The sequence below is a fragment of the Prionailurus bengalensis genome, chromosome B2, assembly GCF_016509475.1.
Source record: "Prionailurus bengalensis isolate Pbe53 chromosome B2, Fcat_Pben_1.1_paternal_pri, whole genome shotgun sequence".
NCBI lineage: Eukaryota > Metazoa > Chordata > Mammalia > Carnivora > Felidae > Prionailurus > Prionailurus bengalensis.
In genome coordinates, this window is record NC_057349.1 from 113,276,722 (window position 1) to 113,304,206 (window position 27,485).

Sequence of the window (27,485 nt, forward strand, 5' to 3'; positions counted from 1 at the left end):
GCGCGCAGCTCCCGGACCCCAGGTGCGCGGCCGCGTTCCCACGCCTCTGCAGAAGCCTCCGCCGCGAGCATTGGCGAGCGCGGCCCCGCCCCTCCGCCCCAACCAATCGCGGGCCACGCCGACCCCGAGGAGGCGGAACCCGGCGGGGCGGCCGGGGCCTGCGCGCGGGAGGCGGGCGAGGTGGCCCCGCCCGCGCGGAGGGGCGTGGCCGGCGCCGGTTCTTGCGGCCGAGCTCGGCTGCGGCGTGGGAAAGAGCCGCGAGGAGCCGACCGCGCCGCCGCGGGAGCCGCGCCTGCCCGGGCCCAGAGAGGGAGGGAGGAAGGGAGGAGGCAGGCAGGGAGGGCGCTGCGCCCCGCTCGGCGTCGGTGGCTCGGGCTGGGCTGTGCCCAGCGCCGTCTTCGCCGCGATGAAGCGCCCTTGCGAGGAGACGACCTCCGAGAGCGACATGGACGAGACCATCGACGTGGGGAGCGAGAACAATTACTCGGGGTGAGCGCGGGCTCGACGGGGACTGCCCAGAGCCCGAGGCGTCGGGGAGCTTTGTGCGCGAGCGGCTCCTTGGAAATCCCAAGGCTCCTCTCCGCGGCGTCCTAACATAGTGGGGAAAGTTTTGCCCGGGAAATTTTGAGCGGTGGGCGCTCACGGAGCGTGCGTTGGGGTGGGGCGGGGGATGTCGGCTTTCACACCAGGGGTGGGGCGGAGAGGAAAGGGGACGCGACTGAAAGACTGCGCAGGAGTTGGCGAGGGAGGGTCCCAGGCTGTCAGCGTTAGGCAAGCGGACCGGCTGGCGACGGGCGACGCCCCCGCCTCTGAAACTGTGGGAGCACTTTAAGGATGGGCCAGGTGAAGAGCAAAACAGATTGATTTTTTTTTTTTTAATTTTTCAAGAGCCTGAAATGATGACTTGCCTTTTGGAGACATTAAAGGAGTTTGCGATGTTAAGGCTAAGGAGGTTAAGCTTTCCCTTGGCCGTGTGTGAGTGGGTTTACGGGAGAGTGAGTGACGGATCGTTTCGGGCATAGATCATCTCTTCGACTGCTTGCTGTTAAGTCTGGAAAAGATCGGAGTCGTGATCACAGAAGCCAGACCTCCACTTTCCAGTGACAGAGGGAGATTACCGAGGCATTTTAGTGCCAAGGCGGGTCAAATGATAATTGCTTCTAATTGGCATCCCCACAAGCTCCTTAATTATTTATCTGCAGCTGTCACTCAAAGAGCAAAATTCTTCCTACCTTTGGAATACTGGTTTTCTTTCCACATCGTTATTCTCGTAAGCACAAGCCAAAGCGTGAAATCAGCAACAGCAAAGATATTGACAGGAAGCGTTTGCAAAGTATCTTTTAATTACTTTTAAAGCGTGTGTCGTCTTAAAAAAACGAGATCTGAAAAACAGAAGAAGCCTTGTGAAAGATGAAACCAGTTGAGATGGGGTGGGACTGAGGGAGACAGTTAATTCAGAAATAAGATCCAGAAGTGAGAAGGTGAGGTAATAAGAACCTGGTGTGTGCAGCATTTCTAAAATGAAAGCAAATAACAGGAACCTGGAGATTTCGAGAACATAAAGAAGCATAGTATCCACGAATTATGAAGAGAAACATGTACAAACTAGAAAGCATCATAAAAGTTATAAGTGGTAATTGATTGAACTTTCAGTATAAAATACCTTTTCATTAGTAAACTCAAGATTGATTGCAGCCCCTATAGAGATTTAAGCTTAGCTTGAAGACGGGGGAGATACTCACCTACAGTTTCGTTTTCAAACTAAAACATTTACCTAGTAGTTGATGTAATTTTAATTTCCCTGTCAGTGCCATATTTAATTTGGGGCATTCTTTTGGAAGATTAGTATACAAAACATTACATTTTTTTTTTCTGTTGTGAGATATGTCTAATTGAAGTTTTGAGATAGTAAGATAACTTCTGTTTATTTTGAAGATTGCATCTAGGGACAACAGTTTGACACGTGATGACCTTATATCTGTTTGATAGTGGTGCTAAACATGGCTTTTATTTTAAAATTGCTTTGCTTTGTTTAGTGGGTCTGACGAGGAGGGTGCAGGAAGGATGCTATTAGAGATTAGCTGATTTTCAAGAAACATTTTTGAATGGCACCAGGAAGTACTAATTTCTAACTTCGCATTCTGTCTGCCTGTAATTTTTTCACTGCAAGACTTAAAAGTTGAGGGATGTTTTTGCCAATGGATTTGGTGTCTAGATTACTTGTTTAAAAAAAGGGGGGGCATGGAAAGAGATATAAGAGCTGAAAACAAAGTATGTGAAGAGAAAAGTAAGAATTAAGAATAAAATAATATAGACCTGAGCTGTGCAGTCACTCAATATTTAATGGGTGCTATGAAGTACCCAGAAGAAACCATTGTTATGTTAATGCAGCACCTGATGTACTGTTCCTGTTTCACAGGCAAAGTACTAGCTCTGTGATTAGATCGAATTCCCCAACAACAACATCTCAGATTATGGCAAGAAAGAAAAGGAGAGGGGTATGTGATTTTTTTTTTCTTTTTAGTTCATGTGATTCAGACTAATGTATAACAGTGGTGTTCTTCCATTAAGAGTAATTTTGTCATTTGTGTATTCATAAATTTTTGTTGTTGTTTTGCTTTCTTTGAGATAGATAATAGAGAAAAGGCGTCGAGATCGGATAAATAACAGTTTATCGGAGTTGAGACGACTGGTGCCAACTGCTTTTGAGAAACAAGTAAGCAACCCTCACCCCTGACCACCCCACCAAAAGACTCAGAAAATCTGATTCTCTCATCTGGGAATGTGGGTTCTTGTTAAAGCTCATTAAAATAATGGTGTATGTGCCCTGATCTGGCACAGAGCAGCTATTTCAATAAAATGCTTTGTTGTGGCAAAACTATTAAAAACATAATCCATCATGAAGTTGAAAAACATTTCCATTCTTCAGCTTATTTTCCCTTAAGGGTAACAGTGTTCATGCTTTCTCTGTTCTTTCTATGAAGACCAGTAGTGGTTTTGTTCAAAACCCAGCTGTATGTCGTACTCTTTAAATACACACACACACACACACACACACATATATATCACAAAATTTCACTTTTTTGTAAACTGCTAAAAAAAAAAAAAAAAGAAGCGCTTTTTATTTTAAAAATAACAAAAGTCCAGGAAGTAACAATTCTAGCTCTAGTTCCTGAATGGTAATACTAATAAAATTTATTTACCAAATCACTTGGTTTCATTTTTAATCCCTAGATTAAAAACACCACTCTATTAATCTAGGGATTAAAAATGAAACCAAGTGATTTGGTAAATAAATTTTATTAGTATTACCATTCAGGAACTAGAGCTAGGAGTGGTGTTCTATTTGGGGCATCTCTTTGGAAGTTTGATAAAAATAAAACTAGCCAACAATTCCCTCTTTCAGAATTCAAGTATTCCTTTACCAAAAAAAAAAAAATTTTTTTTTTTTTTGGGCATACTTAGAAAAGGAGGAAGCCAAATGTTTAAATCTTCCTTTGTTTTCTTAGAAAAGTTTTATATCTCTTGCCACAATGGCTAATGGCACAGATTTCTAAGAGCATCTTTCAAAGAATATGGCATCATACACTGTTGAAAATACTTTCAATTTAATTCAAATAGCATATAAGACAGCAGTTGTTTGTTTATGTCATTTTGTTGTTTACTTCATGAACTACAAACATTATACAGCAAGCCCTACAAAAGCCCTTGGCAATTATCCAGAACCTGCAATTTTGTTATTACTTTCACTGAAACTCCTGTACATCTTGATGGAAAAAGTGAATATTGACAAAAGTGCAAGATGTAACAGGCTCTTGATTATACATTTGTGAGAGAAAAAAAAAGATACCTATATGCTGAAACCGACTTTGGTAAGCTAAATGTAAGGTGGAAATTGTAGTTTTGATTAGTAACATTTTCAATGACAATGGGCTGAAAATGAAAACATCAGTAATCACTGTTTTCACTTTGGGTACCGAAATGTCTGCAGTTATTTGGTGAGTATTTTTCCCATCAGTTTGTTAGATTTTTTTTTCTTAAATGTCGACTTAAACCTTAAAAGCTAACCTCAGTTGTTTGGCAGTTAGTTACCATAAACACAGGCTTTCCCATTTGCCAGGCTTGGCTACCAACCCTGGCGAGCTGGCCCTGTTACGGTGTGATTAGAAGAGTGTTCTTTCTAGCGGTTTCAATGACTCTGGCACTCTCACCATGTACAGGGTGCTGATAATTTTCACAAAAAAGTAGAGCATGGGAACTTGAATAAAACTTCAGTTTTCTTTTGAGAAAGACACATTGATTTAATTATTTAGTTTTTCCAGGAAATTAGAAGCTACCCAGAGTCCTCTGAGGCAGTTCAAGGTGGCACATTTGTATTTTGGTTGGTTTCTAGAGGTTGCCTTATTTTGAAAAGTAGAACGTATAAATATATTCCCAAGGCATTTTATTAAGAACTGTTCTAAAGGGTTCAAATAATCTTTAAGCATTTCTGATGCTTACTAGGTAGGAGTAAATTATGCTTTCTTGTTTATGAACTTGGAATTCACAGTGACACCTGCTGGTAATTTTTGGAAAAAAAAAAACCCAAAAACCTTAAGTCTTCCCTTTTTTGATTTTGGTTCTCCTTACCAGGGGTGTATCTTAAAGGCTTACTAGGACTTTTTATTTTTGAAAAATCTGATTTTCTAAGATCCTATTTCCTTAACCTTCAGAGTTGGATTCAGCTGATCTAGACTGTTGAATGTCCCCCAATATAGGGTAGAGATTGGATACAGGATTTGACATTTTTGCAGTGTAATAGTTTTAGTGGAGTGATCTTTGGAGTATAGTTTAATCATATGATTAAAAAATTATTTGTTATGCCTTTTAGTCTTTAAATGATAAATTGGCAAATATCTGTCATTAGGTATGACATAATAATTATTGTTTGCATGTAAAGCTTGCAAAGAATTCAGATTTTTCTATGAAAAAAATTAAATTTAGACTTTTCTAGTGAGAAGAAAAATTGAAAATCCAGTGTAAAATGTTCCAAGTCAGTTTCCATAGGACTTATAAGACTTCATGATTTGTTTATGCAGGGATCTGCGAAGTTAGAGAAAGCCGAAATACTGCAAATGACAGTAGATCATTTAAAGATGCTTCAGGCAACTGGGGGTAAAGGTAAGTAGGTGACTTCATTTTTACCCCCTTTCCGCCTTTCTCTTTTCATTCCCCTCCCCTAAGATTATAGGAAAGTCATAGTTGAACAGTTCTTTAACAAGCTGAGATAGGAGGTCCCAGATTAAAGCTGTGGAAATCAATGCTAATGGCAGGATTGAACTCGTGGGAAAGAACTTCTGGAACAAAAGAAGCACTTGACCCTGGGCTTGTGTTTGCTTTCATAATACTGTGGGAGTAAAGCTTCATTCACAGCAGCCTGGTCAGAGATTTGTTTGGGACCTCAGAAGCACATGCTGGAATCTGTACAGAAAGACAAAACAAACACACAAACATCCAAACATAAACAGGAGGTTAAAGGCAATCTTTTTCTCTTCTTCTTTCCCTTTCCCCAGACTCCATTAGATCAAGGCTGGGACTCAATACAGTACAACTATTTCAAAGGAATTGACTTAAGAATTGTTTTCATTGTTTTCACATTTTGGCTGGTCTTGGGTTTGGACCAGACAGAACATTTGAAGTGTAGGTAGTAATTCTCTGGACTGGAAACTCAGTCATTCCTGCAGAGAGCAAACAGGAATAGGTGCCCCCGGCCCAGTGCCCTGGAGAGATATCTTCTGTACTAGAATCATCCAGAGGTCAGGGATGGACCCTCATGTTATACTGAAAATAGACTTGAGATCCTGAAAGCTGTAATAATTTATTCACATTTTATTATCCTTCTTCTCACATGTTACTGAGACTTGATTTTGCCCTTTTGTATTGTTTTTAGCCTTCAAGCAAGCCTTTGCTATTCACCTTAACCGAGAGTGTTTTTGTTACTCAGTACATTTGACAACTGAGTTGGGAGAGGGTACCACCAGGGGCTAAGTGCTTCCCTCCATCCTGGAGGCTTCTCTGCTCAGCATTAGCTTTTTATCACATAGTATCACAGTTTGCCCTAGATCAGAGCAGAGGCAAAACATTGGAGGGAAGTAGCTATTTACCAATTGGTATAGAAGTACTTTAGTACTTAACTCCAGTATGCCCATACTGCTGAAGCCCTTTATTTATTTTTTTTTTAATTTTTTTTAATATTTATTTTTGAGAGAGAGAATGTGAGTAGGTTACAGGCAGAGAGAGAGGGAGACACAGAAGCAGAAGCAGGCCTCAGGCTCTGAGCTGTCAGCACAGAGCCTGATGCGGGGCTCGAACTCACAAGCTGTGAGATCATGACCTGAGCCGAAGTCAGATGCTCAACCGACTGAGCCACCCAGGCGCCCCTGAAGCCCTTTAGAACATCAGCCCTGGGGGTGCCTGGATGACTCAGTTGGTTAAGTGTCCAACTCTTGGTTTTGGCTTGGGTCCTGATCTCACAGTACATGGGTTCAAGCCCCACATTGGGCTCCTCACTGATGGTGTGGAAGCTGCCTGGGATTCTCTCTCTCCCTCTCTTTCTGCCCCTCCCCTGTTTGTTCGTTCGTTCGTTCTCTCTCTCTCTCTCAAAATAAGTAAACTTAAAAAACAAAACATCAGCACTGGCCTTCACAATCTTTTAGGTGGGAAGTAAACACTTTAAAGAGAAGCCCACCTTCTCTAGAAACCATCCTGAATGGGTATGGAATTGTGATTTCTAATCATTAAAATGTAACCCTCAGAATAGGATGTAAAAGTTCTTACATAATAGAGGAGAACTGGATGAAATCGTAGAAGCCAGTGATCCAGCCCAGCTTGGCTGCTGCTTGACCTTTAACCCAAGGCAGAAGTACTCTGCAGTACTGTGAGGCCTACACTAGCACTCTGAGCTCTAAAGCACCTCCAGCCCCATGATTTTGTCTCTGCACCTGCTACCTCAGATGTAGAAGACTGGTTGAATTAGTGATGGTGCAGGAACAGCTTTTTGATTGCTCTGCCTCCCTTGGTGTTGTTCACCACAAGGCCAAGAATTCTTATCAGGGTTTCAAATATTTGGCATGAGCTATACTTCTAAAGAGTAATATTGTTCTTATGCCTTATTATAAAAACTAAGTTCCATTCTTGGTTGCTATTCTTGGCTACCTGAACAGTCCTAAAATTCATCCCAGAATAGTTTATGAACAGACATTTCCAAGCAAGCTCCACACAAGTCGCCTGACTGCCAAGTCATTAGAGAGGTCATCCCATAGGAGAAAATGTGGGCCTTAAACAGGAGGGGCGGGCAATGTGATCTCACATCATCAAAGACTCACAACTGCTGTAGGGGCCTCCCAGTGGTGAAGGGCATAGACTCTGCAGTTGGGTTGCCTGGTTTCAAATCCTCGATCAGCCATATATTAGCTCTGTGACCCTAGGTAAACTACTCACCCTTGCTGAGCCCGTTTTCTCATCTGCAAAATGACAGCCATAGTGTCTACCTCACAAGGTTGTTGTGAGTTTATTCACTTAAAGCCGCATAACAGTGATGGCATGAAGGAAGTGGTGTGGAATGGCCCCGTGTGCTTTTATTATTGGCCCAATATCTATTCCCAGGAGACAGCTGTTGGTCGCCATTTCCCTCTGCGTTCAGCAACATAATAGGAATTACACAATTGATACTCCTTAATATGCAACAGAGAACTCAGCCACGTATAACAACATACAGCTGGCAAACCACAACTTTCGATCAACTTGTACCCGCTCATGAAAATTCTTGGAAGCTCCTGGGGCTCCAATTATGTTGTTCCATTCTTTATAGTCTATCTTGGTATTGAGGTAGCTTCTAGAGAGAATTTACAGAGGAACCTAAATTTCTAGATCCCTCTGCATTTCTGGACTCTGACTTCTGTTGATTTCCTCCCTCCTTACCTCATGAAAATTAGAAGCCTGCAATGCCCTGCAATGAACCCTGAGGGTCCTCATGTGAAATCTGTCCACGGAGGTGTCGTCTTCAGGAAGAGCTTTCCCTCTTAATCCCAGGGACTTTGTTGCTAACTAAGCTGAAGTTCTGGGATGCTAACTGTTTTTGTTGCTGATCTCCCACATTGCATGATATTCTCTTATATCTGCTTTGTGCTGTTTTTACTGTTTTCATGGTGTATTTTTTGCCTCAGATGTGTTTTTGGGACTTCCAAATTTCTGTTGATATTCTAACTTTATTTAGGACTGTGAATATTGTGAATACTATTTTCCAAATGCTTTGATTACAGAATAAGATGGTTTAATTTTTAGTGGATGATAAATGAAACAGGTAATACTTTGATCTACAGAAACATGAAAAAGATAATATAAATGCCTTAGACGAAAATAACTTTGTGGTATTTCTCATTTAGATATACCCATATCCCAAAACTGAGTAAATTTTTAATTTGAAAATAGCTAAAAAAAAAAAGTTACAAATGAGAAAGAATCTGAAAAAAGATGCATCTGTACATATTAGAGGTCACCCATTCAAAGTGGTGACATTTCCCCAATTGTCTGATTATTATTATTCTATCCTAAATTGGCACTATTTTTTTTTAATTTTTTTTTAACGTTGATTTATTTTTGAGACAGAGAGAGACACAGCATGAATGGGGGAGGGGCAGAAAGAGAGGGAGACACAGAATTGGAAGCAGGCTCCAGGCTCTGAGCCATCAGCCCAGAGCCCAATGTGGGGCTCGAACTCGCGGACCGCGAGATCGTGACCTGAGCTGAAGTCGGACGCTTAACCGACTGAGCCACCCAGGCGCCCCTAAATTGGCACTATTAATAAAAATACTTTATTATTTTCTGTCCAGTGTATTATCAGTGGATAAAAAGGGATTCTTCTAAATGTGACCCAGCTCCAGCCATTTTTACAGTAGTGACCTTCGATGTGGGCTGTGCATGCATACACACTGAAAAATTAATGCACATCTTTTTCCTGGGTAGATGCCAGGAAAATGTAAGCTAACTACTGAAGGAAATATATATTTAAATTTAAGAAAAGTAAAGAGGTATAGTAATCTCATATCAGTAAAGCAGCCTGATATTGCATGATAGAAAAGTAAGATCTTCAAATTAGTAACCAAGATTTTTAAAAAGTCATTTTGTTTTCATCAAATCTTTTTGTTACAAACTAACGACAAAATGTTTTCACTTTGAAAAAAAAAAACAAACCACTAAGTCAAAAAGCATTGTTGAGTTTATTAAGAGATTCTAGCATATTTTTAAAGAAGGTCTTCAAGCTGCTAAGATACATTTCATATCTCTGTGACAAATGCCAATAGTGAGGATGTTTCGGATAAACCCTTTAATCTCCACCTCATGTGACAGAGACAAAGAGACTGAAACTCGGTACTTCCGTGCAAAAGTTTACGAGGGAATTTCACTATCCCACCGTACAAAAGGAGAGACATCCCCTCCTGGTTTTTTATGGAAGTGTTTGAAACACGGATGTTCTTAATTTTTTTCCCCACCGTAGTATTTGGTTGCAAGAACAACTGTAGTATATAGCATTGCCAGCCTTGTCACACATGTGAATTGCAAAGTGTACTTTCTTCTGCAGAAGTTACAACCATAAATAACTGGCAACATTTTCAGAAAGGGTCGTCATCCCGCTTGAATCTTCTGCAGCGCCGAGAGGAGCACAGTTGGTGTTTACTCACAGTAATTGTGCCGTTTTCTCTCACTCCCTGCCCTGGCCCCCACTTCACTCAAACCCCCTTCTAGGCTACTTTGACGCACATGCTCTTGCCATGGACTTCATGAGCATTGGATTCCGGGAGTGCTTAACGGAGGTGGCCAGGTATCTGAGCTCCGTGGAGGGCCTGGACTCCTCGGATCCCCTGCGGGTACGACTGGTCTCTCATCTCAGCACGTGCGCCTCGCAGCGGGAGGCGGCGGCCATGACGTCCTCACTGGCCCACCACCATCACCCCCTGCACCCGCACCACTGGGCGGCGGCCTTCCACCATCTCCCCGCTGCCCTGCTCCAACCCAACGGACTCCACGCCTCCGAGTCAACGCCTTGTCGCCTCTCCACGGCTTCAGAAGTGCCTCCTGCCCACGGCTCCGCCCTGCTCACGGCCACGTTTGCCCACGCCGATTCTGCCCTTCGGATGCCGTCAACGGGCAGCGTTGCCCCCTGCGTGCCACCTCTGTCCACCTCTCTCTTGTCCCTCTCGGCCACTGTCCACGCGGCCGCTGCAGCAGCCACCGCAGCCGCGCACAGCTTCCCTCTGTCCTTCGCGGGGGCCTTCCCCATGCTCCCCCCGAACGCAGCTGCAGCAGTGGCAGCCGCCACCGCCATCAGCCCGCCCCTAACGGTGTCAGCCACCTCCAGCCCTCAGCAGACCAGCGGCGGAACAAACAGTAAACCTTACCGACCCTGGGGGACAGAAGTGGGAGCTTTTTAAGTTTGCATTGAACTTTTTGCAATAGTAACTGAATGTCCTTCATTTCAGAGTCAGCTTAAACCTCTGCACCCTGAAAGTAGCCATACAGATGTCTACAGATCCACAAAGGAACAATAAAGCTATTTGAGACACAAACCTCACAAGTGGAAATGTGGTATTATCTTTTCTCTCTTGTTTTGTTTAAGGCAGCTTGGTAACTGACATCAGCAACTTTTGAAAACTTCACACTTGTTCTCATTTAGAAGTTTCCTGGGAAATATATGGACTGTACCATCCAGGAGTGCATCAGTATGTCTGAATTGGGGAAGAAAAAAAAAAAAAAGCCCTGACTGGATTCTCTTGAAACTAGATGGAAAAAAAAAAAATATTTGTGTTTCATAAGTGCCTGAGCTAGTAAAGTTTTCTTGTGAACAGATTAACATTGCACAAGTAAAGAAGATCATAGAGGTTAGGTTAAGACAGGAAAGGGACAGAAGTCTTGTATTAGGCTGCAGACATTTTAATAAAATGCCAGCGAAGAGTACTCTGTTGAAACCAAGAGGTTTTTGTTGGCCAAAAGGATTGCTGAAAATAATTTTCAAGTTGAAAGACCTAGTTTTATCTTAGTTTTCTTCCTTTGTACAGACTTGCCTGCCAAATGGTGACATTTAGCAATGCATTGGTATAAGCAATTATTCCATCAGTGCTCAGATTAACAGCCATTTCTGCCCTGCCTGCAAGCCCCCAGGCACTTTTTTTTCCACGGCTCAAAATTTGGTGCTTCTTTATGTAAAACCATACATAGAGTGCACCTAGAAGCACTTGCCTACCATGTGCCCCCCAGAAGCTATTTGATTCATGCCAACTTGAAAACTCTCCAGTGTGTAAAAGTTTAGGTTAATTTATTGTTTCATTTGGACTGTTTTTACGTATTTATCCTCTTCATTTTGTCCTGATAATGTGTAATACCTATTCTTGTCGCCCTTTGGGAAAAGCTGCATTTCTGGAGGTGACGAGACAGGGAGAGAGCATTGGGAAGAGAAAAGCCACGATTTTTAAATGCTCTTTGTCAAGCTCATGATTGCATTTGATCCCAAATCAAGATGAATGTATGCAGTGGGATGTACATAAATTATTTTTTGTTCATGCCTAGACTAGTGCTACATAACGGTGTTTTTTTTAATTTTTAATGACAAAATAATCTCTTAATACATTGAAATTGAGCACGTGAGATTTTATGTTTGAAAGGTAAAGACACAGCATGTATTATTACGCACTTCATTTCTCTGCTGTGTGGAGAAAGCAATAAACATGAGAATGTTAAACATTATACAAAATTATACTTTTAAATATTTGTTTTAAAATTATTGTACCTAGTCTTTTTTGCATTACTTTGTAACCTTTTTCTATGCAGAAGTCTAAATATCACTAATTAAATGAAGTCCTTTTTTTGACTATTTCTATGTGGATGAGTTGCTTTGCAGAATGGAAAGTTGACATGAATTTCAAGCAAGGCCTTCCTTCACTAACAATTTAAGCCGTGGCTTTTCTTTTTCTCTTTCAGAGTCATTTAATATAATTCACAGCTTGCCTGAAAATAGTGTTTATCTGAGCTTGTATATCAGTTCAGCATAGGCGGGTTTGACATTATTTGGAGACAGGAAGTGATCAGTTTCCTCTGCCTTTTATTCTTAACCGTGGTTCTTAGAAAAGTGCAAATACACGAGCTCCAAATAATAGTACATTGAACCTGGGATAATAAGCTAGAATGTGTCATACATCTTGTAACTCAAAAACATTTGTAGAGGGTTTTTAAAACATCACCTGTATATGTGATAAGCATATACATGCTTCCTGATGAGAAATCCTCTGTACCTACCTCAATGAAACTTTCTTTTGATGCTATAGAAATTGTGCACATATCCCTCCTTCTTCAATAAAGCCTAGAAGAGATTATTTTAGTTCCTGAAGCTATTGGGCCAAACGTAAGAAAAGAATTTTTTAAAAAAAGAATGTGTTTATTCATGTCAGTTATGCTATTAAGGGGAAAAGTGTGAGGTTTCTTACATTATTTTAGTTTTGAAAAATTAAGTATATAGTTTTTCTAATTTCTGTCTGTATGTGGGTAAAATATGAGCAAAACCAGATCACTTTGTTCCTCCTGTCTATAAGTTCTGTGATCATTGCATCTTCTATTAGCTCTGATGGAGTTAAGTAACAAATAAGGAAATGGATTTAGTAGTATTTGAAGTTTGCTTTTGAGTCATGATTTGTGGACAATAGGCATAGAAGTAATTCTTATTTTAAGATCTAGCAGCTGATTCTGTGCCTGTTGTAATGTCAGCATTCAAAGAATTTCTTTTCCTTTTTTGGAATGTAAACCATTTTAGAGATCAGGAATTTTTATTTTTAATTTGGATTAAATAGTTTAAGATAAATCCACTTTCTTCCTCCTTTCCTCCCTTTCTCGTCCTTTTTGGTTTTTCCTTACATTTTTTTCCTTCCCTGTTACATATGGGCTGTTATTTTTCCAATTAATTGATTAAAATATTTGCAAAACAACTTGCGACATAGTTGCTAAGGGGTGTCATAGTTCCTAAAGGTGATTGTTGTCTATAATTTTGGTCATTTGAAGTTAATTGGTCCTTGATAAATGTTTCACATCATTAGCTATTGACATCACATTTTGCTGTGTTAAAAAGCAAAGTTCAACTAAGTAAATTTAAAGATCAAATTGGCTTTATTCAACCACTCATGAAATGGGCAGAATCCCATCTAGCAAATAGAAAGGAGCTCCAAGAAGGTATACAAAATGAAAGGCTTTTATAGGCAGAAGGGGGCTGCAAAAGGAAGTTTCTAACAAAAAATGAATTGTTTCAGGCAAGGTCACCTTCCTTTGGGGAAAGGGTGGGGGTCTGTCATGCAGATGGCCTCACTGGCACTGATTGGTTAATTCCAGATTGACTGGTTAAAGGTCACTGCAGTTTGGTTAGATATTAAGTCTTGGTTGCCTATGTGGGTCTTGCACAAGTGACTCCATTTTGAGCCTGATGTTTCTTTTTAACAACTGTTTCCCATCTCTGATACAATGTTCTGTGAAAGTGGTGTTCTGCCTTTAAGTGTGGTAGCTTTCATGTTTGCTCACAAAACAGAAAAAAAAAATAGTTTTTATGGCCCAGGAGGAAAATAACTTTTAAAGTTTGATTTATTAGTGGCTTTTAATTATGTAAAAGTTAATCCCAAAATTAATTCAAGGGATTTTTCATAGGATAAAAGGAAAATGGTGACATTATTAGAAATTTGGTTTTCCCCAAATGTTAAAAGCTGTATGTATGCCCAATGTCAGAAAACGATTAAAGAAAACAATTTAAGTGATAGAAACTTTATTTAACACTTCATGAGGCAGTCTCCTTTTGGAGAACTGCAAAATGGGGCAAAAGGAAGATTTTATAGGATAAAGAACAGGGAAGAGAAAAATGGAAAATACCTGATTGGCAGGGTTACATAATCAACCTTGTTCAGGGTGAGAAGGCCCAGAGTTGGCTTGGCATTGGGGGATTGACTATCTGGATATACCACATCTCTAGTCAAGTGGAACATTTATAGGGACTCAAAAGTTATCTGAAGGCCCATCTGCTCATGTAGCACTTGGGTAGGAGTAGCTCCATTTTGGGCCTAGAAATATAGTTCAACAGTAATTAAAACACACTTTTGTATTTCCCATCAGTGAGCCAGAAGGTATTTATTGAATAACTACTGTGTACCAAGCACTGTCTGTACATGTTAAGTTTCGAATGACATGTGGTAGCACATGCTAATGTGATTCTATAGCCTGACAATTATAGGTGTGACTGTCACTCTAGCTATTCACAAGGACCCTCAAAATAAGGAAGTGCCATGAGAGTGAGACAAGAGGTTTCTGAGAACTAGTTGGAGAGGATTTTTGGTCTCATTGGGATATTGTACTATTACAAACATGATAATTCATCATAATTTGAATAAATCTGAGGGACTTTTAAAGTAATGTTCAAACATTATGACAGGCAGGGATACTCACCACTATACTAACGAGGAGGACGTTTTGTTCAAACATTAAAAAAGGCCAAATGTTAACTAGATTGATGGCTCTAATGACCCACATGTACATATGATATGTATCATAAATCTTAAGTCTTTTGGGTTATCTTCTTTTTATAATCAACTTGTTCCTTTTCCAATCATTACATCATTAGGTCACATCACAAAGCAATTTCCATAAGTAAGACCATCAATTGCAAGAGACAGTGTTGGTTTAAGATCAGGTTTTTTTTTTTGGTTTTGTTTTTTTTTCTTAAGTTTACCTATTTTGAGAGCGAAAAAGTAGGAGTGGGACAGAGGCAGAGAGAGAGGGAGGGAGAGAATCCTAAGCAGGCTCTGTGCTAAAAGTGAGATCAGGGCTCAATCTCACTAACCGTGAGATCATGACCTGAGCCAAAATGAAGAGTCAGATGCTTACCCAACCAAGGCACCCCTAAGATCAGTTTTTAAGGAAAAGAATCACCACAACAGAACTTTATCCATTGATCATAAGACATCCCAATTTCTAGAGTTAAAAAGAAAAAAAAAAAAAGGTACATCTTGGATTTGAGGCAATACTACAGTATAATAGTGTACTTAAGTACAAGTTTAAAAATCCATGGCTAGAGATATACAGAGATTAAAATGTGGCTAAGTAGCTTACTTTAAAAATACCCCGGAGTGCCTGAGTGACTCAGTCAGTTGAGCATCCAACTCTTGATTTCGGCTCAGGTCATTATCCAAGGGTCATGGAATTGAGCCCCAAGACTGGCTCCAGGCTGAGCATGAAGCCTGCTTAAGATTCTCTCTCTCCCTCTGTGCCTCCTCCCTGCTCACACTCTCTCTCTAGAATTAAAACAAAACAAACTGCATCAGGATAGGGTCCTAGTCAAATTAAGAATCTGGATTAACTTTGTAAGCTTTATGATCTAAAGATAGATGTATTTTTAGCTTTTCATGTTTTTATTGCCCAGTGGGACTATTCCCAGTTCTGGTTTTACTGAAGAATGGAGTTTGACTTCCCCTTGTAATTCTTTTAAGATCTAAGCAATAACTGAGGTTGTGAATATTTCAGCAACTAAAACAAAATGCTACAGCAAATATGACATCATAAACTGTGACTATAGCTCATATTCTTTGGAAGGATAAGTCTTTGAAGTCAGATGGGAGAATTTAAAAAGAAAAAAAGCCCCTTAGCTTGCATACACAATCTTGTATGAGGGACCAAAGGCATACGAGAAATGGCTCTCTAGGTACCAGGTGGTACTTTCTCCCTCTCTTTTGAAAGGAACAGACAGGAATGGGGTTGGTCAGGGAATTGGGTCCTCTGCTGTAACTGACAGAACCAGGCCAACCTAAGTCACAGATCTAACAAAGACAAAACGCAAATACTCACTGCAAATGCTGTTCATTGTTCTCTGTGCTAAGCTCTATGCTAAGTGTGTGAAATCTGTTGTCTCAGTGAAGCCTCATAACTGTCCTATAGAGCACATATATTATTATCTTTGCTTTATATATTAGGATTTGAAAAATAAGTGGTTGATTGCCCAAGGTTGCAACTGGTAGTTTAAGCTATGACTCAACCCAGGCTTGTCTGATTCTTCAGCCCATACCTTTGACCTCTGGGCTATGGCTTTTGACACTGCTTTTTTGGCCTCAGACTAACCAAGAATATTTCAACCTTCCTGGGATCATTTTGGATTATTGATAAGAGTAAATCTGTCTATAGTATTAGCATAAAAGCCTCTACCATCTTACGCTTTTTTTCTTTCTTTCTTTTTAATGTTTGTTTATTTTGAGAGAGGGAGAGAGAGGACATGTGCATGCCCGTGAGTGAGGAGTGGGGGAGGGGCAGAACGAGAGGGAGAGAGAGAATCTCAAGCAGGCTCTGCATTGTCAGGGCACAGCTGGACAGGGGACTTGATCTCACCATGGTGAGATTATGACCTGAGTCGAAATCAAGAGTCAGACAATTAACTGACTAAGCCACCCATGCACCCCTATCTTACCCTTTTAATATATGAAAGAATTAAAGAATAACCCCACTTTATTCCATTGTACAACATAAAAGGAAATAATTTTGGCAGTTTCCTAGTTTTAACTTTCAACTTTCAAGCAGGTCATACCTACCTTACCTTGATTGGTGACCTTAATCCTCAGTAATGTCTACCAAAGAATATCCTATAATTTCATTCAAGGTGATGGCAAAGGTGAAGTAAAATGGTGAAGTATTAAGACAAGGTATCTGGGGTCACCTGGCTAGCTCAGTTGGAAGAGCATGCTACTCTTGATCTTGGGGTTGTGAGTTCGAGCCCCACATTGAGGACAGAGATAAATAAAAATAAATAAAACAAACTTAAAAAAAAAAGATATCTGAGAAAATTGAGTTTGAAAAGAAACATTATACCTCAGTCTTCTACTGGATGTAAAAGATAGGTTTTTGGTGAGGGGGAGAATGCTGGATCATTCTGAATCCTTATACATTCCAGGTCATCATGTCATTAAACAACATTCTTCCTTTGGCCTAGAAAGACTTGCCCAGTAACCCATCCACTGTAACTGTAAATTATTAACAGGAAGGGATTTTGAACTAGCCTAAACCTTTTGGCCTACAGTTAAGCATGTTTTCCATAACAGTTAAGAGTTTATATGGGTACAGTTTTTAAAAAATCTTATAACTAGAGACATTTTTATATGCCTCTAAGTTCTTAGTCTTCTGGGAATTGAATATTCTGTTTCCTTGACCTCAGTTGTCATTCTGTTAGTCTGTGGGAATGAAGAGATTCATGCATATGAAATGGATATGCATGTAATAGAATGCCTTGTAAGCTTTTTTTTCTTTTTTTAAGGGACAAAATGAGGTTGAGTATCTTTGGCAAGTTAACTCTAAAGTTTCTTACATTAAGTGTGCATTGTAGTTTTGTGTTTTCATCGCAGTGATAACAAAGTCCCATTTTCTCATGTGGAAGAAAAAGTATTTCTCAAAGAATGGCTATTATTCATAATGTTTTACTTGTATAAGGGAATTTGTAAAATTTAAATTTTAAACCTTAAAATTTAAAACTTAGTTTTAAATTGCTCAAAAACTCATATAAAAGAGCTAAGTATTTTAATTGAGTTAACCCTGCCTTTTGTGATTATAAGCTATCAAGCTGAATATTATTTACCATACTGTGAAACTCTGCTTCCAAGATCTTTCATCACCTCTTTTTAAACCCTTTTCCTAATTACAGAGAACATAAATACCTTTTTTTTTTCTGCACCAAAACAATCCAACTAGCTCTTTGTGTAGCTCTTTGTGTAAGCTTTCTCCTGGGCCAGCAATGGTTTCCCTCTCCCCTATCCTAGCCAGTCTGCCCCAGTACTCCTGCTTTAAATAGTCTTCTCTTGAGGTCTGGCAAGATGACAGAGATGTGTTTGTTCACAGTCAGGAGGGGAAAACACAGAGGCACATAGACCATATTCTACTCTCGTCATAACACATTTCTCTGTCATAGTCACACGCCACCTCCTAAACAGGAACTAAGGAAGGCACCCGTTTTTAAATTTTTGTCTCACAAGCAGCCACTGCTAAATTTATTTTATTGTCTTGACATCTTTCTGTCAGAAAGATAAGCACAGCACTGTACAAATGGCTGGAGATGGTAACATCACCAAACCCACATATAGCCTGGTGACCATCAGATAAGCTCAGTGGGCAAGATTTGCCTCTGATGAGAAACATCCTTTACCCCTACAGTAAGGAGGCTTGATAGGCCATGTGCCCCCTTTGAAGGTTCAGTAAGAACCCCCACCCTCAAGATACCCATAAGTTCATCACAGCTGACTCTTGAAGCGCAGGCTTAAGGCAAATGTGTTGCACTGAGGGAACAGACATAAACACCAAGTGCCTACTGAGCATGACTATCATCAGAATGGGTCCCAGCAATAAAACGATAAATTATCTGACCAACACTGACCAGTTCTCACAACAGAGAACACAATGCCTTTGATGTGACCATGAAACCTTGAGTATGCCCAAGAGCAGGAGCCACAGACAAAACAACACAGGAGCAATAACTCAATATAAATGCATTTAGCCACTTCTCCAAACAAGGTCCAACAGGCAGCTTCCTTGCTCTGGGTATCAGGAGCTTGAGACTAAGGAGAAACAAAGTTCACCATTGTTTGTCATCAGGATATGACATAGGAAGAAAAATGACAGAAGCTATTTGTTTGTTTCTTTAAAATGTATAGCTTAGGTGTTAAAATTCTGTAAGCATATCCTTTACGGATACAGCAAAAACATATTAACGAGGAGATGGTTTGCTTAATAGTGCAACTTGACAGCCATATCTAGGATAGTGCATGAGTTAAATGAAGTCTATTAAGCAGTTTTGTTTGTTGTAAGATGTGGGAGCTTATTAAAATTCCTGTACTTATTCAATGGATCACTTAGAAATAACTTGAAACCCATATATATAATAACAAAATTTTCTCTACTTAATATATATGTCATTTTTTTAAATCTCAGTTCTTTAAGGAATATAATAAACAGTATGATGATTAAAAGGACAAATTCTGAAGTTGGATATATCAAGATAGGTCTTCAGATGTATTAATTGTGTGACTTTGGACAAATTACTGAATCTGTGTAAATTTTGTTTTTTAATTAGTAAAACAGGATTTAAAAACAACATCTATTTCACAAGAATTTTCTGAGAATTAAATGAGATAATCTTCATAAGATCTGGTACATAGAACACTATCAATAAATGGTAGTTAGCTTATTAAAATTTAGTTTATTGAAAATGTCTTAAGATCCAAAATAAGTCTCATTCAGCCCCATTCACACAACTTTATTCAAATACATACCAAGGTAGTTGCCCAACACCTGTTCTTTTTGTATCAAATTATTTGCATGTACATTTTGCTTTATATAAATATATTTGCAGATTTACAAAATTTCAGGGTTAGAAGAACATAACCTAGACCAATGCTTCATTTTGCAGATGAAGAAACCTGAGGCCCAGCCAAATTAGATAACCTTTCCCACAGTCATGTGACCCAGATCTGATTTCGAATACAGAGTTCTTTTTAGGACAACATGACCATAAACATTTTCTTTCATAGCTTTATTTTTATTATTATTTTTTTATTTTAGAGAGGGGAGACAGCACAAGCAGGGGAGAGGGCAGAGGGAAGGAGGAGAGAGAGAGAGGGAGATATATATATATATATAGAGAGAGAGAGAGAGAGAGAGAGAGAGAGAATCTTAAGCAGGCTCCACATCAGTGCGTAGCCTGAAGCAGGGCTTGGTCCCACGACCCTGGGATCATGACATGAGCCGAAATCAAGAGTTGCATGCTCAACTGACTGAGTCATCCATGTACCCATCTTTCAAACCTTTCATATTTTAATTTTTTTTTCAACGTTTATTTATTTTTGGGACAGAGAGAGACAGAGCATGAACGGGGGAGGGGCAGAGAGAGAGGGAGACACAGAATCGGAAACAGGCTCCAGGCTCCGAGCCATCAGCCCAGAGCCTGACGCGGGGCTGGAACTCACGGACCGCGAGATCGTGACCTGGCTAAAGTCGGGCGCTTAACCGACTGCGCCACCCAGGCGCCCCTCAAACCTTTCATATTTTAGATATGAAAGGTTTTTATTTTGTTATGAATGAGCTGAATGGGTCTATTGGTTTGTTAAGAAATCATGCTTTAATGCTTTCTGTCTTCAAAAACAATGGTTTTTAGACTGATTCAAAATAAATACAATGGAGTCATGTTTCTTTTGAAGAAAAATCTTGAATCTAATGAATATGGCTGAGATTGAAATTATATTACTGTCTTTAAATGGTGTTCTTCACTATCAGAAAGCAAATCACACAGACGTAGGTGAACAGAGCTGTGCCACTATCCAGCACCTAGGGCAGAATGTTTCTTAGACACTGCTAAAGCCACTGGTTTACCAGTGACAGGGCATGGGCTTTAGGCCGCTACACCCACTCTCCTCTCTGTAGCTCTCCAGTCCTCTTAATATGAAGACAGAATCCTTAATCTCAGGCTTTAAAGCCATGCAAGATCTGTCTCCTGCCCACTCCTTAGGCCCCTCTCACCTTATTTTACTACCTCTGACTTGCCATCCAGCCACAATGGCTTTCCTTCAGCCCCTGGCATTCTCCTTGCTCTCTCCTGATTCCAGGACTTGAATTTGTTCCTTCTACTCAGAACGTTCTGTTCTCTCCTTCTCACCTAGATAACTCATCATTTTTCAGATCTCAACAGATGGAATACTCTGCTCATATCTCCAACTGCCTTAGTGTAGAATCACATACTTCTTATAGAATCTGTCAGTTGCAATTTAAATTTGTGATTATATAATTATTGCCCGTCTTTACCACCATGCTAAAAGCCAATGGTAGTGACTGGTTTTGCTCATATTAAGTCTCCAGGGCCTCTTTGACATATGTGTATTACAGAAAGAAATCTCAGTAAATATTTGTGGACATTGGTTAAATGAACAAATATATGACTGCCTGACTGAATGGAGAATGAATGAAGACACGTCATAAATTGGACCTGCATACTTGTTGTGTTGACTGTATTTGAATTGCTTCCCTCAAACTTTAATCTGATAGCACAGTATATTGGCAAATAAAATCAAGCATAATTGATGAAATGAGAATAAAGAAGCTAAAGGAATAAAAATCCTCTGTTGCTCCCTAGGAATACAATAAACTCTAGATTTTAACTATACCAACATTGCCAAGCGAGTATGGGTTTCTTAGATTAAATACGTCCTAAATGAGATACTTGAGGCTATGGTGCCACCTTGTGATGTATTTTTGCATTTATCATTTTCAAAATGCCTGGAACTTCCCTACTTAGAAAAGCACCATTATAGACTATAACTACTGAAAGGAGTGAGATTTTCCTTAACTAAATATTACTGGCATGCCATTATCCCAAAAAGTTTGCCCAAACATATCATTCATTCCTTTTTGCTTTTTATTTTAATTAAACATCAAATCGATGGAGGAAAATAGTATAATATATATATAAGTTATAAATAATCAAATGAGAATTAACAACTCTGCACACCCAGGCGAGCATTACCAGTATTTCAACATACTCCTGCTTATTTCTTGCCAAATCCTTCCTCCATCTTTTCCATGAACCAGGAATAACCACTCTCCTGCTTTTCTTTTAGTTTACCATCTGTGTATATACCAGTAAACAATATTTTTAATTTAGCATTTAAAGACTTAATAGAAAATGGAATCATTCTGTATTTCATTTGCTTTTAAAATTAAATCATATTTTTCTTGGCTTCATAATGTTGATAAGAGGAGTTGTAATCCATTTGCTTTCACTACACTGCAGTGTTTCATTTTATGATTATACCACAATATATTTAGTCACTCTACTATTCTTTTTAAAGCTTATTTATTTATTTTGAGAGAAACAGAGACAGTGTGAGCAGGGAAAGGATAGAGAGAGAAAATCCCAAGCAGGCCCCACACTGTCAGTGCAGAGCCCAACACAGGGCTCAAACTCACAAAACCACAGGATCCTGACCGAAAGCCAAGAGTGAGACACTTAACTGACTGAACCACCCAGGTGCCCTTAGTTCCTTGAGGCACATTTAGGTTGCTTCCAGTTTGAGTCCACTGTGATGGTGCCACAGTAAGCATTCTTCTATATATTCCTGAGGCACTTGTGAAAGGATTTCCCAGGGATTGTCTTGCTGTGTATGAGAACCTCCAACTTTACTAGATAATACCAAATTGTCTTCCAAAGTCATTTTATTGCACCAATTTACACTTCTGCCATTAGTGTGTAAGAGTGTCTATTACTCTATATCCTTGTCAGCACTCGATATTGTTAGATTTTTTTTTTCATTTTTGCCACTTTGATGGGTGTAAACAGAATCTTTTTTATTTTTATTTTTTTATTTTTTTTTTAATTTTTTTTTCAACGTTTATTTATTTTTGGGACAGAGAGAGAGACAAAGCATGAACGGGGGAGGGGCAGAGAGAGAGGGAGACACAGAATCGGAAACAGGCTCCAGGCTCTGAGCCATCAGTCCAGAGCCTGATGCGGGGCTCGAACTCACGGACCGCGAGATCGTGACCTGGCTGAAGTTGGACGCTTAACCGACTGCGCCACCCAGGCGCCCCGAATCTTTTTTATTTTAATTTTTATTTCCTGATTACAAAAGAAGTTGATACTTTTTAAAACCATTACTGGTCACCTGTGTTTCTTCTGAGACGTGCAAATTCCAGTCTTTGCTTCCTTCTTTATCCTCATTTGAAATGCTCCTACGTGCCAAGTACTGACGTAGCCCACAGGATGCAAAGATGAATGTGACAAAGACCCTGCCTTCATGGAGCTTTTGGCTTACTGTCACTTCAGAGCTTTTGGGCATCACACTAATTACCAAGACCAAAATACAGAAACAATTTTTGAGCAACTAATGATATGATTATCACTTTGCAAGGCAAACTCTGACCTTAAGGAATTTACAAAAACACAACTTATACAAAACTGTAGCAAATTATATAAAATAATATACATTATGTTACATATAGTATAGAAATTCAGAGGAAGTAATAAGTTGGGAGAAAAAGCTAACCAAGTAGGTCCATGGTTTAAATTGAATTTGCTTTCCTTTTATGTAACTAATGTGAAAATACTATTTTTGTCTAGCCTACTTACTAAAGGAAGAAGATGAAAAAACAAGTCATTTTTTTTTTTTAATTTTAACATTTATTTATTTTTGAGACAGAGAGAGACAGAGCATGAACGGGGGAGGGGCAGAGAGAGAGGGAGACACAGAATCGGAAACAGGCTCCAGGCTCTGACCCATCAGCCCAGAGCCCGACGCGGGGCTCGAAATCACGGACCACGAGATCATGACCTGAGCTGAAGTCGGACGCTTAACCAACTGAGCCACCCAGGCGCCCCACAAGAGTCATTTTTAAGTCAATAAAATAATGATCAACATGGAGGTGTGGCAACTATGATTTTTAAATATATAAAAATAATAGTGAAGGAAAAAAAACACTCTCACAAATCAACATGCTTAGCCATAAACACAAGTACACTGTGTTTGCTGTTGAACTTATATCTTAACTAAAAGTTTTCCATGTATTTTTCTGGAATCTGGTAACCCCCACAAACTACTAGAGTTGATTTTCACTAAATCTGCCATGCAAAGAATTCAAGTATACCTTTAAAAGAGAACCTGAAATATCATATAATTCCTCTTTGCTTCTATGCAACATTCTCCATGAGCCACACTATTTGTAAAAACTGGTCTAAAGAAGATACTAATGTACCACCAGAAAATTTGTTGTAGCGTGGGGAGTCTTAAAGAATACAGAATTTAGGTTGGGCAAATCAAGTTGGAATCCTGGTTCCCCCACACACTTGTGTTATTTCAACTAAATTACAAAACTTTCTGAGTCTATGTTTCCTAAACTCCAAAGCAAGGATACTTGTGGTAAGAATTGACTCAGGGCACCTGGGTGGCGCAGTCGGTTAAGCGTCTGACTTCAGCCAGGTCATGATCTCGGGGTCCGTGAGTTTGAGCCCTGCGTCAGGCTCTGGGCTGATGGCTCAGAGCCTGGAGCCTGTTTCTGATTGTGTCTCCCTCTCTCTCTGCCCCTCCCCTGTTCATGCTCTGTCTCTCTCTGTCCTAAAAATAAAAAAATAAAAAATAAAAAAAGAATTGACTCAATTATTATAGATCAGATGCTTAGTTCAGTGTTCAGAATCTGAAATAACTCATTAAATTGTGGATATCATTCAGATTGACTCAGTTTAATTCTTTTTCCACTTCTGTCAGTGGAAATACAGAACTGTGGTTCATATGGAAATAGAATTATGAGGGTTTCACATATATATGATTGTTTTCAAGTAAAGTCTTAGCAATCTATTTCTTGGTTTAACTGATTAAGTAATCCATTCATTTAGCACAACCATATGCTAAGCACTGTACTAGATGCTGGTGAAAGTCCTGCCCTTCCTTTCCCCCACAACCCTTGGTTCCTTCTTATATTTAGTTATGCATCAGCCCAACCCTGGATGGATGATGATTTTGTGTTTAAAATTAAATAATTTGACAAGCCCAGAAAAATATTTTTGGTATGCAGCAAATAACCTTTGCTTTCATCTGTGCAGGTTAAATACTTTCTATTCCTTTACCTTTAAGAAACGTATTCATATGTGGAATATTCCTACAAATGGTCCTTCAGCATTTCCCCCGTTTCTCATAAGGACAGAACTGAGCACAATATTCTGGCTCTACAAAGCAGCAACTTTGTGCTATGTGTAGATAATGTGATACAGTGTTGCTGTGTCTAAATGATTATATTCTTTAGGAAAAGTGTACTTATTTGACTAAAAATAACAATAAAATAGGTGAAACACAATAAGGATGACACCAAGACTAAATAAAATGAAACTCCATTAAAAAACTAACCAACAAGAGAAATATGCTTTATCCTATTAAAGATAACAGTGCAATTTCCAGACTCTTTCTTCTTCGGCTTATTTGAACCTTACTTGTACTGACTCTTCTCTAGACTTCCCTACTTAGTTCTGCTCTAGTGGAAGTCAAGCCTGCAAACTTTGGCTCTTTATGCTGCACTCAGTCATCTCCTAGGAAGCATTTCCACTCTTGGGCCTTCAGTTCTCACCTCAGAGCTGAATCTCCTCAAAACCTATCAATATTAGTCAAAAATCTCACTCCCTGTACAGGACAAGTTCACTTGGATGACCTCTTCAGACCAGATCTAAATGTAACAGCGCCTCCTGCTTTGCCATGCTCCCAACCAGCACCCTTTCCAAATTAATAGGCCGTAATCAAACCTTACTCATATTCTCCTTTGATTTCCTACACAACTGTGATAGGCAGTCTTATTTGCCAGTTCCTGGTGTGCTGGGGCCAAGGCTCTCCCTGCTCTGCTTCTGCACATTTCTGTTGTAATTATGTACAGAGGCCGTTCCGTGCTTTGCTTCTCCTCCCACAATGTGCTTGCACTCTAGTTTATTTAAGGGGACAGGCACTGCAAGAGGAAGTGTACCTCATTTCCCCACTCACCACTCTGCTTACTGTCTTCCTCTTCTTCACCCACCCTCCTCTCTAACCAGGCTTCCCCTGCTTATCTCACAGGACCTCCACCTTGTTCCCTTCCAACTCTCCAGTCCCTATGTGGGTAAGGCATCCTACCAGGGCCCCAGCAGGTGGAACCCAATGTTTACATTCTCCTATGTGCAACCGACCCGCAGGATGCTTTGAGGAGCAGGGAATGAACCTGTTGTACATGGGCTGGAAAAAAAGGCGTATTTTAAATCTGAGATCAAATAGCGTTTAAAAACGAATTCAGTTTTTATGATTGAATGACATATCCGCGATAAAAAGCAGTTAAGATCGCAAAACTTTTTTAGTTTGTAGGAAAAAGTAACGTTTCCCTGACCGGGAATCGAACCCGGGCCGCGGCGGTGAGAGCGCCGAATCCTAACCACTAGACCACCAGGGAGCTTGACTTACCGCGTTCCTGAAGTGTATTTGTTGCTTTAAAAATCTCTACGTAAATCTGGCCAGTAGAAAAGATTGTGATTCTAAGCCCCACCTACTTGGCTCGGGTTTGGAGTGTCAGCTTCCAAAACTGAGGCACAGTTTCTGCGCTCCGAGCCCAGCACCGAGGCAGCCCCTGCGGGAAAAAGCTGGGGCTTCCAACTCCAATCCTCTTCCGAATGTCCTGCTTTTCTTCCGAATGCCCTGCTAGAAAAGAGGTCCTGAAATTTCATTCTAATTATGAATGTCTGACTGTGTCGGTGCCTATACACAAGTTAGAGTACTGAAATGTTAGAGAACCTTGTAATTTGCTTTATTATTTTCTTAATCATCTAGCTGCTCTTTCTAAATCTAATCTTTGTCGCTTTCTGTCTTTCCCTCTCACGCAGATGTTAAGTGCCACTAAACATTGTACTCAATCTAGATTGTCACTGGAGGAGCGCATTTCACGTTGTCTTGGCGGGTTGGACACCGCACGCGTCCTTGGCACAAGGCACGGGCTCTAAAGCTGTAGGTGCCCAAGGGCCACGTGGCCTCTTAGGAAGCAACTATGTATCTATCCTGATGATGACTACTTACTTGGGAGTCAGGCTAACGAAGCCGAGAGAGCTGCGGGTGCCGTGCCTAGTGAAGAACCAGGGACAGCATCTGCACCCGGATCCACCAAACCTTGCCACCCGCTGTGTTTCCATTATGCTTTGTTTTTTGTTTTTTGTTTTTTTTTTTTTTTTCAGTGTTATTATCTGGGCAATTGCTTCATCTCTCCGCGTTATGCTCGAGACGCGGCCAAGAAATGATGCAATTACCAGAGGAGTAAAGAAACCTTACAGCCCATCCTCGATTCAGAAACCCTCTTGAAATACGAGCAGAAGGCAACAGGATGTAACTCCTCTTTGAAGTGCCAACCGTTGTAGTTGAACAAATGTAACCCAAGAGACCCCGCTCGGTTGCAAGATGGAAGGAGGCTTACGTAAAACATAATAAATTCATAATGAACTTGCTCACAGCCCGCGGCGCCACTGTGAGTTCCAGCAGGCATCCACCACAGCCAGAATCTGGGTGAGCCTGTGCTTGGATATTGTTTCTTGTCTTCAGCAACTCAGAGGTGGTTTAGATTGTTGATAAAATTTGTCTACACTTGTTTAATAATATGCAAACAGGAAGATAAAAGGATTTTTCAGGTCTAATAAACATGGAAATATCACAACTAATTTTTAAACTTAATTATATTTTAGGACACACACCTCTTTCCTATATCAAGGACTTTTTAGGAAATCAAGTTCGGTAGGTGGAGCTCTTATCTTGGAAGTGGGGATTACCAGAATTTAGTAGCAAAGGGTATGGTTCTGAATAAAAAGATAAAGCAGATATTATTTTTAGAATAATTTTAAGTTTTAATAGGGCTAGTCACAATAT

General features: G+C 40.0%; 2 protein-coding genes and 1 non-coding gene across 6 annotated transcripts in view; 2 read left to right on the forward strand and 1 right to left on the reverse strand.

The window, feature by feature from the left end:
- Positions 1-242: 242 nt before the first annotated feature.
- On the forward strand, positions 243-12,404 carry HEY2 (hes related family bHLH transcription factor with YRPW motif 2). The gene is made up of 5 exons (XM_043592252.1): positions 243-489; positions 2,420-2,498; positions 2,633-2,716; positions 5,079-5,160; positions 9,784-12,404. Exons 1-5 carry the CDS (start codon positions 407-409, stop codon positions 10,467-10,469), a joined length of 1,014 nt encoding a protein of 337 aa, XP_043448187.1. The 5' UTR covers positions 243-406; the 3' UTR covers positions 10,470-12,404.
- Positions 12,405-25,959: 13,555 nt separating this feature from the next.
- On the reverse strand, positions 25,960-26,031 carry TRNAE-CUC. Its single transcript has one exon. It is a non-coding gene; the product is annotated as a tRNA-Glu (tRNA).
- Positions 26,032-26,812: 781 nt separating this feature from the next.
- Positions 26,813-27,485, forward strand: part of NCOA7 (nuclear receptor coactivator 7) — a 163,922-nt gene continuing 163,249 nt past the window's right edge. For 2 of the 4 annotated variants that reach the window (XM_043592257.1, XM_043592262.1), the window contains exon 1: positions 26,818-27,128. The gene's annotated coding sequence lies outside the window, so the exon portion shown is untranslated. Of the gene's footprint in view, positions 27,129-27,485 lie in introns of all 4 variants that reach the window. The other 2 variants (XM_043592261.1, XM_043592258.1) reach the window with 2 other exon arrangements.